This window comes from Colias eurytheme, chromosome 1 (assembly GCF_061535395.1).
Source record: "Colias eurytheme isolate Ceu_HAF_F1 chromosome 1, ilColEury1 Martin Lab GWU primary, whole genome shotgun sequence".
Classification (NCBI taxonomy): Eukaryota; Metazoa; Arthropoda; class Insecta; order Lepidoptera; family Pieridae; genus Colias; species Colias eurytheme.
Window position 1 is genome coordinate 9,491,087 of NC_142980.1, and position 12,241 is coordinate 9,503,327.

Sequence of the window (12,241 nt, forward strand, 5' to 3'; positions counted from 1 at the left end):
TTCCGGTGACAGTATGAATTGTTCACGGATGAGCAAAGCTATAAACAGAAAGAAGATCGTTATTGTAGATTCTTCAAACCCTATTTTAAATTTTTGATAAATTTTATTTTTGATGCAAAATAAAAAAATTAATAAGCATTTCATATGATTTTACTATTAAATATTTTTCCATTTAACTAATACCATGCATACAAGGATCTTGTATAGAAAATGTTCAAAAGACTCGTATCGTTAACTTCAATGAATCATTATAACATTATATAATACTATAATAGTACAATCGATTGCATGTATTTATTTAACAGTCTTCACACCTAACGTAAGTAATATACGTACTCAAATAATAAATATTGAAGATGTGTGAGCAATTTGTCGCAAATAACTCAACTATGCGTAATCAATATCCACATTTAAACAAAAATTAGACAGACACCCGTAACGCAATCAATGTCCAAGGTTGTAATGTTAATGTCAAGGAACTTAATTTTTAACACAACAAGCAATGGAGCCTACAAGTATTTTTTTGATAGCGGACATTAGGTACATGTACACACATCTCTACAGATTCAACGGTATATCTCCGAAAGCATAGACGCGTAACAGCCAAAGGTTAAATGAAATTAATAGTTTATTGTAAACACAATTGTAAATAACAAGATAAGATTAATCAATATTGAGAGGTATCAAAGAAGCTCGATAGTTCGAATGATACTCCTACTAATATCTACAGCAACGTTGAAATTAGTCATACCTACCTACTTAGAATAAATCAAAACTCCTGGTAGCCTCTGGAAATGCAAACGCATTTTTAGTTGCGTTTATAAATATATATATATATATATATATATATATTTGAAAAGCTTTGATACAAAGCTTTCCAAATAATATTTACCTACAGTTTTAACTGGTTATATGAATTTTCAGTTTGTTCAACGTAAACATTCGAATGAAACTGTATCCTTTGCCATTCGAAAGGTCGAAATTCGAGAAATAATATAATAAATACTTTTTAATTGTAACGTTTCCATCAGGTGGGGTGGCGGGCAAACATCGACCCACCGTGAATAATAAAACCCACCGTGAATAATAAAACAGGAAAACATATATTTAGTTAGCCAGGCTCAGACTGATGGACCGAAAATCTCTTTAGCCCTGAAACAGATCCATTTGCAGTTCTTTCTTTTTGTTTTCAAAATATTTCCTATAACCGAATCTCTGTCTATCCAGTACTATTAAAATAGCATATTAATGCTTGGTTCAAATAAAAAAAATATGTAGGTATGTGTAATGTAGAGTGATAATAATTATTAACGAGATTATGTTAAACAAATAGGTAGGTAAACAGTTGACAGTTTACAACTTCTTACAAAAAATAGGAATATATGAATAGGTTTTATTAAAGTTTAATTTCAGAACCAATTTAAAGGTGTGTTGTAGGTATATGGAATTAAGTGTCGGTATTAGTACCGGTCAGCATTTTAAATTATATTTGTACCTTTGTTAGACATTTGCCAAAGACAAATGGTCGACGATACAAATAATAAATTGATCACATTGATCGGTTACTATAAAGAACGTCACCGTTGTAAATTAAATAAATTTTTAAACGTAACTGTACCATTAGTAGAGGAGCCACACTTTGGCGTTTTATATTATTATTTATTATTCGTATATGGAAAAGTAATTTGTTACCTTTAATACATACGCATTTTTCCATGACGTGACATTTTTAGAACTGCTCGTTTAATTGATCAGGCCAAACTTTTTAATTTTACCCCTAACTTAACTGTTTTGTTCCTATGTTATATGGTCTCTATTGATAGTCATTTATATTTTGCAATGAAAAGATAATTACGTATTAGTAGATATTTGTAAATTGCATGATGAATTAATTAAACAGTTAAATCTTTAAAACGATAAATAAGTTACTATCTTCTATAATTTTCCACTTTTGCAAAATTTAATTTATCGATAATTAAATTAAATAAATGAACTTATATTCTAATATAATAATTCACAAACTAAATTATTTGTATTAAGTATTGCCAACTAAACGTCGAACTAAATGAAATATTGAATCGTACACAGCTCTATTTTCGCTATACGCTTCTACAGCAATTAAATTATAACAAAATTGTGGTGACATATAAACTAATTGGACTGAATGCATTGTTTTGTCTCGCTAATTACCTTTTAATCTCGTGCAATTATCGAGAATGAAGATTGCTTTTAATCGGTATGAGGACAATTAACGTACTTACAAATTAAATTGATTTACATGAGAATGAAAGGGATGAACTATTTCACCAGAGAGAGACAAGTTATTTTCAGTCCACTTGTAGAAATCTTAGACTATTTTATTTGAGCAAATATCATAAGGTACACATTAAAAGCTTCTACGGACATTTGGAGCGTGTTGTATGCACCCTTGCGCTGCGACGAGACCCTCCACTGAACTTGACCTACTTTGTATTAATGGTGCTTATTGAACTAGTTAGAAATAAACGGTCTTTAGTTTTGTTTTTTTTATTTCTTCACATTAAATAAATGAGTGAATGATAAATTCTATTAAAGCTTATTCAACCAGCTTAAATTCATATAAACGAACTTTAGTCCGTGTAACTTATAAGTGCTGCAAAATAAAATGCTTATATTCATATCTAAGTTTTGTAGATCATACAAATGTATGAAAAGACTGGTGAAAAACTCATACAATTCGATTTTTTTTTATTCATAACATTTTAAAAATCGTAACCATAGAAATCTAAATAACATGTGTCTTGTTATTTAGATTTCTATGATCGTAACATACTATACATAGTAGCTTATTAGAATAATTTTGTGTATTTTTAAAAATTTACACATTATAAAAATAAATTTTGACATTAAAAAACTTGCGTACAATACGTAAGTAGGTATTTGTCTTTAAACAAACAGTGCAGTTGCAATTTAATTAGTTATATTTAACAGAATTCGATATTGAAACAAGGTTTAAATGGACGAGCTCAGACGAAGTTTAAACAGCGTTCTCTTTGGCAATAAGTTAAAATCACAGGAAGCTTATCATAGTAGATTCTACGGAACCATTTGTAGACGTTTTAGTTAATATAATTATTTTAAATTGTGTACCGTAAGTGCATTTCAAAATCAAGGTATGAAAATAATAATATATCTAATTTATGTAAGCCAATTCAAAGGAAATAATACACTACAGCGAATAAAATGACAGGCTCTATGCTCGCACCTCTGTGTAAATATCATATTAAACAAGAAATATGTAGACCTTGAAAATTAATAATTCGCGGAATCGCTGTAGGTACCTAAATAAGTTTAGATAATATTTAAAATGTTTTTGATTCTACGAAAAATAAACCACATAATTTTTCCGATAAGTTTGTGACAATATTTATTTCTTTATCTATTATACCTAAGATAAATTTAGAAATTGTTTTGATTGAGCAGGTACAACATTTTATTTTTCAGGCCACATTTTATTTCGAATATTTAAAGCAATTTAAATTCGTTTCTTTTGAAAACATTCGGATTTAAAAATTATATACATGGCAGGTACGTAAAATTTTATAGTTACTCACTTCTAAATTACCTAGTTATATATGAAATGAGTTATGATGAACCTACCGCTTAGGTACGTCTTCTATTCTTCGTACCTACTTTACTAACACGTGTAACGTAAATAAAGGTATATAATATATATAATCACAGTTTTTGTCGAACTTTTAGTGTTTATTTTTATTGTATGCATTTTATACATTTTAACCAGTTTTTAACATGATTTGAGAGAAAGAACCCGTGTTACAGGAAGCAGAAACGTCTATTCTGTACAATACGAAAAAGCGATTTGAACAATATGTATGTGTAGTATAGTTTTAATTTAATTACAAAAACTTGTATGATGATCATCCGTTTACTTTCCTTAGATGTCGATGGCTTTGTTTACACATAGAACTGCTCTCCTTATTTGCATAATATCTCTATGAATTTTTTCTTCAATACATATAAGATATCCACTTTTTCCATAGTACTCGAACCGTTGTAAATTCTTTGCTATGTTTTTATTCATATTGTTATTAAACGAATTATGAAGTTTTTAACTGCGAATAATTCAATTTTCGCCAGCGGCCATCTTATCACATAAACACAGAGCTTGGCGCTTGCAGCACCTCTACCAATGATTAATGTAACTATTTTACGATATGATCAAATAATTTTGATCATTTCATGAAAAAACCGCGCGTTTAGTTGGCCATATCGTGAAACAATTTCTTATCATTGATCTGCTCAAGCCACATCATGATGTGGCCAAATTAAATTGGCCATTTCACGAAATGCGACCATTTCGTGAAATGGCCTACCACTGGTATATACCTATATTTATTTTGTATCATTGTATTCCGTCATCATAGCCTAAATTAGTTCCAAGCCCAAAGGTAACACGACATTCATTGACTGCAGGGCCCGGGCGGTACAAAGTTCGCCCGGCCAGCTAGAATGAATCGCAAAATGTGTTGGTAAGCGCATAACTCGAGAACGGGTGGACCGATTTCGATAATTCTTTTTTTATTATATTCCTTGAAGTAACTACCACGATGGATTGATGGATGGATTCTTATGTAGAGAAAACATAAATATGTACCACGGGCGAAGCCGGGGCGGACCGCTAGTGTTAAATAATTCTATTAGCAATTAATTTATCTAACATCTTATTACGTATTGGGTTGGCCTTGTCATAATCCTCGGTCTGAGGATGAATAAAATAATCACTTAATTATGCATTAAAACAACAAAGTATTTCCAACTCATAATCATTTTTATCGACTCTAGAATTATCAATATTGCTTATTATTAACACGATTGTGTTAAGTTCGTTAAAGAAGCAAGTTAATTACTATTATTGACGTTCATGCAGTCAACCTACGAGTATCAAGTAGTTATGTGTTTAAGTATATTTTTTCACTCTTTGTACTACGACGGCAAATTATGTTGAATTGTGAGTTAAGTACCCACCATGTGTTCAGAGTTCAGACATGAGGGACCGAGCGTAATTATAATGCAACAGAAAGAACGTAAAACGTTTCCAAGTTTTTGTCGATGTCTAGTAGCTACATAGTAGGTAATTAGAAAAAAAAATCTCAATAGGTAACCTAAGTAACTATGTATTTATATATTTTGAAACATCACTTTAAGATAACATGAAAACATCTGAATATCAATAATTATCTATCACTATATGACTTACTATAAAATGAATTCATGATACCTACACCTTCAATTCAAAATTAAATATAATACCTATAGCAGAATTATTTAATTCTTAAATACTTATCTTTTTTTTTTTGGTAACGGGGAGGAAATCTTCAAAAGATACTCTCTTTTGGGGGAAAAAGAGAGCATGTGTAAATACTTATCTACTGATATATTTTTAAGTGGCGACTTCTTTTATTTTATTCACGCTCAAATCTATTTTTAAAAAGCTTTACATCGATAGCTCCTTAGCAATCTACAATAGTTTCATCGAATCAGAAAAGCACCTACGCTTACTTTATTTTATGATACCGAACGTATGGAATTGCAAATAGAAATTCTAACAATAGCCGATAGGAAATTCATTCAATTGGAAACGAAAGATTTGATGAAAGATTTCTATTTGATTTATTTTATTGACCTCAACAATTTCAGATAGCTTGAAAGGAATTAAAACTATAAACTTACGAAGATCTACATGCCTACGAGACTCTCGTAGGCATGTAGATATTGATAGATCTTCGTGAAACTGTGGAGGTCAATAAAATAAATCAAATAGAAATCTTTCATCAAATCGTTCGTTTCCCGTTGAATGAATTTCCTATCGAGAGTGTAATGCACATTGGTAATTCTAACTTCTCATAATTATTATAGGTACTTATTTGATTTTTGCACGTAGGTACTTAGGTAAATTATTATTAAATCTACTAGTCATTACATGATGTAGGTATGTGGAGGGATTTTGGTGTACAGAACTTATATAATATAGGTAGTTACTATCGAGTTCTTAATACAGGGTGTAATCGTTAAGTGTGCACAGGCGATTTTTCCGTAAGTATTACAGATAACAAAAAACTTTAAACTGATATCGAAAGTACTTAACCTAATGAGTAAAATGGCCGTAATAAATTTTTAAAAATAAATCGAGAAATATCAAAAAAAATATCTTTAAACCCTCCCATACATATGAATATCCCGTATACATTTAATATGAAAGATTTTTAGCTTTCTTTTTCTTTTTTGGTTTTCTGCTTTAATTACTTCGCAAATTTGAAGTGGCATTTTCCACGATTTTTCCGGACATTTTCACGCATTTTCCGGATATTTTCCGGGGATTTTCCGAGCATTTTCCGGGCATTTTCCATGCGTGGAAATGTCCGGAAAAGCGTGGAAAATGCCTGGAAAATGCCCGGAAAATGCTCGGAAAATCCCCGGAAAATATCCGGAAAATGCGTGAAAATGTCCGGAAAAATCGTGGAAAATGCCACTTCAAATTTGCGAAGTAATTAAAGCAGAAATCCAAAAAAGAAAAAGAAAGCTAAAAATCTTTCATATTAAATGTATACGGGATATTCATATTACATACTTAATGTATGGGAGGGTTTAAAGATAATTTTTTTGATATTTCTCGATTTATTTTTAAAAATTTATTACGGCCATTTTACTTATTAGGTTAAGTACTTTCGATATCAGTTTAAAGTTTTTTGTTATCTGTAATACTTACGGAAAAATCGCCTGTGCACACTTAACGATTACACCCTGTATATGTAAATTGTTTATTAGGTACAGTTATGCACACACGTTTTAAAAAAGCATCCTTTTCCATTTTTACTTACCCTTTGGTAAGCTTAAAAAATGATTCAATATATCAATCCTGAAATAAAAACATCATCACATTAATAAGATAATTTCTCACATTATTATTTTTAAATCATTGATTTACTATCTATGTATAACATAAACACTCTATTCATCTGTTCTGTCCTAGTCCTCTTTATCGAATTGATTGTTTCTAAAAAGTGCCTAAGGCGCAAATAACAATTCGTCAGCCAGAAAAAGACATGGACCGTTAGGGAGTTCAAAAAACAAATATTCGACGTGCACTCATAAAAATTGCAGATTACTGAGGATTAACGTCCACTGCGTACTAAGTGTTAAACCTTTTATTTCAGGTGCTCTGTTGGTCCTGTCGTATCCGCATTTCCTGTTTGCAGACTTCACATATAGGAACGGCGTTTTAGGAATGCATCCGAATTTAGAGGAACACAGAATTTATGCTGATTTGGACCCCGTATGTGATTTAATATATTTCATCAACCTTATTTTCACTAGGTTATTTAAAAGAATATAATAATATTTCTATTTTAGGGCTGATTTTTCAATCCTTGGTTAAAACTTATTCGTCGAATAATGTATAAAACTACCATTTTAAAAACGTATTCTAATTGCCCGTATTTGACAGTTTACGTGACATTTTAATATTATCGTGTAATACTTTATTGGACGGATAAGTTTTATCCAAGCATTGAAAAATCGGCCCTTAAAAGTATAGACTTAAGAGGATAGATAATCACTAAAAGCTTTTCAATAAGCCTACTGTAGGTTTATTGAAAAGCTTTTTGCCTGAACAAATGCATTGTAATAATTAAAGTATGTGTAGTAGGGTGGAGTGAAAAATATTTTTTTTGATTTTCGTTTCGGCATACCTGTAAAAAGATGTCATTATTGCTCATAAATACACATGCAAAATTATACTTTGCAGATGATACATTTAGAGGTGCCCCCAACATCATGAACTTTCAGAAATTCAAAAAATTTAGTCGAAAATCATTAAAGTTTAATTTTGACAAATTAACGCTAAATCAGATTCTGTGTTATCTCGTTGGTTGCCAACGGGAAGACACAGAATACATAATATTTCAATATATAAAAAAGTGGCTATCGCTGGCTACCAGTGGCTCTGGTCGGTGGCCCGTTTGCGCCGACTCTTATTGTAGGAAACGTTGATTTTAAACAGTGCCGTTAAGGAAAAAACACTAATGTTAGTAATATTTCTTAACTACATTTTACACGTAAATACAATTAAGATCATAATTAAATATTTTTGATGTGAGTTCTATCTATAATTTCGCTTTGTTACAGTAAAGTGTTGCAAGTCAAAATACGACAAACGACATGTTGTCCTGTATTTTGTTTGCCAGAGAAGTACCCAGTGTCTCAATTACCAACTTGTACTGATGCTAAGAAACTATTATTTATTTATTAAATATTAATTTAAACCTGATAAAATAACAAAATTCATGATTTATCCGAAAGATTAGCTACGGAAATGTTTGATGTGTGGCGAAAAGCATCGCTTCCCACTATTAGCTTGAATAGAGTTCTACAACTTATTCGACACACCGTATTCGATGAATATAGACGCTTATTAAAACCTTATCAAGACCGACAAACTAACAAAAAAGAACAAGAAAAGATAACTGAAGTATTTTGTCACTCAGTACCAAAGGTTATTTGATATTTGAAGTTGCAAATGCATTTTTTTATAACTCTCTTGTACTTGCTCAAACGATTATACCGACTTAACTATGTGGCAAGAATGTAAGAAAACTGAGCCTCTGACTTCTAATTTATCTGAAGAAACCTTAAAAGACATCGTGAAACGCGGTTTGACTACGTTTCAGAATATCAAAGATTTTCTATGCCTTGCCCAGGCCGTAAAGCATATTATCAAATTGGTGACATAAGCTTCAAGTGCAGTTTGCTGAAAAAGTAAACAAAATGATTTTATAATGGCAAGAGCATCAGTATCACGACTGCGAATGCCTAATTTTGAAAAAAAAAACAGCGTTATCTATACTAATATTATAATCTATACTAATATTATAAAGCTGAAGATATTGTTTGTTTGAACGCGTTAATCTCCAGAACTACTGGTCCGATTTGAAAAGTTCTTTCGGTGTTAGATAGCCCATTTATCGAGGAAGGCTATAGGTTATATATCATTACGCTTAGATTAACAGGAACGGAGCCACGCGGGTGAAACCGCGAGGCAACCGCGAGCGCAGCTATAGTACTAAATAATTACTTATTTCTGATATTTTCATTCCTCTATAATATCATTTTCATTAATGAAATACGTTAAAACAACTAATCAGGCTATTATTTAGTGTATCACAAAGAAGTTTGTTATATAATAGACTTGACGGCCATAAAAATACTGTGATTAAAAAAGAAATCAAAGTTTGCGAAAAAATCATATTTTTCTAATTTTCAATTGGGTTGGGGCACCTCAAAACATCAAGACAGGTAAACAATATTTTGTATGCTGAATTCACTCATTAAAAGGCACCTTTCTGTCGCTATGCCGTTTGAAAAAAAACAAAAAAAAATTTCTTCCATACATTATCACTCCACCCTAATGTGTAGTCTAATGATTATACATATTGTATTTCTAGTACACAGGAACAGTGATCAGGGGCTACAAAAGGGCACAGTTTAACATATTCATGCGACCTGTGACATCGATAAGTGCAACAAACAATCTACGCGTTACGCTCACTCCTGCGTTTTGGGTGGAAGAGGTAAGATTGCTATTTGATTGACTAATCATCAGTAATTAATATTGATAAATTATCACTTACTTTGTCTTAATAAATATAGCTTAGCGTTTAACAAAATAGCGCTGGGTTCAATCCCCACAGGAGGATAATGGCTCTGGAGACCGATCAGTATAATAGGCATGAAATGCAACTGCCCATGAGTAATAAACATTAAATATATATTAAACATTCATAAATCTTTTATTATCTATTAATATCTTTGTAAATAAGAAAGCTGAATACCAATGCTGATCGACTTTTACATATTAATCATAATTTATAGTGCAAAGGTACATATTTCCGACCATTAATTATTTATGTATTCATTCTAATAATTAATTTTCTTTTTACAGGGTATGTCCTTACCGGACGAATATGCAGATATAATAAAAAATAGATTGCTCAGTTCCTTAAACCTACTTAGTATATTTATACCCCTTATCATAGCTTTATGTGCTGTTCTTACTGTAGTCGGCTTCGTTATTATTGTATGGGCGAAAAGACGACAGAGGAGCAACTTCGTAGCTACGTCGTCGTGAGAAGTTTCAAATAGTTTAAGTTAATTACGGATTACACGGGGCATTTGATATAAATTTTATTTAAGTAAATCTAAATGGACTTTTATATTGATTTTTATTTACATAATATATTTATTAATAAACTATTTAAATACTAATTGACTGAGTTTTACTTCAATAATCCTCATAATATTAATTAGGTAGGTATATTGTATTAGATATTGTCTAATACAGCTACCGCAAGTTCACCGGAGTATGCATTACGCCTTCGTTATCATGAACAATATAATTGTTCTATAACATCCGTGACCTATATTAGATATCAAATTAGCAATGCTTATAGTTTGCGGAAAGTCCAGGCAGTGAAAGCTAATTGGCTCACGACTTACGTGTGCATCCTAAATTGTAATTATGTAATAAAAAACTTTAAACTGATATCGAAAGTACTTTACCTAATTAGTAAAATGATAAGTCTGATAATTTTTTAAAAATAAAACGGGAAATATCCTAAAATTTTATCTATACATTAAACACTCCCGTACATTTAGTATGAGATATGACTATCCTATACAATTAAAATGTAAGATTTTGGTTATTCTTTTGGGTTTGTGATGTAATTAGTTCGCAAATTTTAATGAAAGTTCATTTAAAAACTGTAAATAGAGCTCATTGAGGAATATATTATGTAATATTCCACAACGAGAACGTCACTTCGAACATTTGCTTTGAATACAAAATGTAGGTATGGGAAATAAAATGTATGGGAGTGTTTAATGTAAAATTTTGGGATATATCGTTTTATTTTTAAAAAGTTATTAGTGTCATTTTACTCATTGTGTAAAGTACTTTCGATATCAGTTAAAAGTTTTTTGATACCTGCAATAGTTACGAAATAATTGCCTGTGCACACTTAACGATAACAACCTGTATATTGCATTTACTACTTTTTAAGTCAGTGAGACATGCCATTATTCCCATGGGAATTTTATTATAAGGCCGCAGCCGGGGTAGTACATTTTTGTTTTAAATAATTCCTTCTTTTTTGGTTTTCCTTTCTTATTTTTAACTAGTGGTCCGCCCCGGCTTCGCCCGTGGTAGTACATATTTCACAATAAAAGGTAGCCTATGTCCTTTCTCGGGTATCAAAATATCTCCATACCAAATTTCATGCAAATTGGCTCAGTAGTTTAGGCGTGATTGAGTAACAGACAGACAGACAGAGTTACTTTCGCATTTATAATATAAGTATGGATTAGCTTCCGCCCACGACTTTGTACGTGCATCCCCGTTTTTCCCCGTTCCCGCATAAATTTCGACAAATCCTTTCTTAGCGGATGCCTACGTCCTTAACATCTACCTGCATGCCAATTAATTTCAGCCCGATACGTCCAGTGGTTTGGGCTGTGCGTTGATAGATCACTATATCAGTCACCTTTGCGTTTTATATATATAGATACTAGCGGGCCGCCCCGGCTTCGCCCGTGGTACATATGAAAAATAGATGTTGGCCGATTCTCAGACTTACCCGATATGCACAGAAAATTTCATGAGAATCGGTCCACCCGTTTCGGAGGAGAATGCAGACTAACATTGTGACACGAGAATTTTATATATAAGATTTCCATTGAATTGTAAAATCAATAGATATCTATGCATGCAGGTGTATTTTATAAAAAATAATGTAGGTATTATAAATTAAAATACCTAGAGTAACTGACTATTTATAAGTAGGTATGGCTAAGAATTAAGATTGACATGAGACCTGCGCATGATTGTCATATAAACAATTTTTACTATGAAAATGCAAAGAAAAAATAGCAAATTTGCAGCTTGTCAAACTTAGGTGTTTGCTTACCTCGGCCGAGTAATATCCACATGACCGAGCTGCTTAGCGCAGAGAGCCGCCTAATGATTTTGGCTATACATAAGTTGTAGGCACTCAGAATGAAAATATATAAAACGAATATTTCGTGGATTTTTTAAGCCGCAGGTTTTTTTTAAACTCAAATGATAAGACAAGCCATATTTTTGTTTTTTTTTTTTAGATAGAATATAGTAAGCGCAAATACTTAAATCTCA

The 12,241-nt window shown here is 31.5% G+C and overlaps 1 protein-coding gene across 1 annotated transcript in view; it reads left to right on the forward strand.

The window, feature by feature from the left end:
* LOC149911166 (sensory neuron membrane protein 2-like) overlaps positions 1 to 10,320 on the forward strand; it is a 35,026-nt gene extending 24,706 nt beyond the window's left edge. Inside the window, exons 7-9 of the mRNA XM_090103700.1 lie at positions 7,215 to 7,333; positions 9,501 to 9,626; positions 9,998 to 10,320. Of these exons, the coding sequence (XP_089959826.1) occupies positions 7,215 to 7,333; positions 9,501 to 9,626; positions 9,998 to 10,183 (431 nt within the window). The 3' untranslated portion in view covers positions 10,184 to 10,320. The remainder of the gene's footprint in view (positions 1 to 7,214; positions 7,334 to 9,500; positions 9,627 to 9,997) is intronic.
* The last annotated feature ends 1,921 nt before the right edge of the window (positions 10,321 to 12,241 follow it).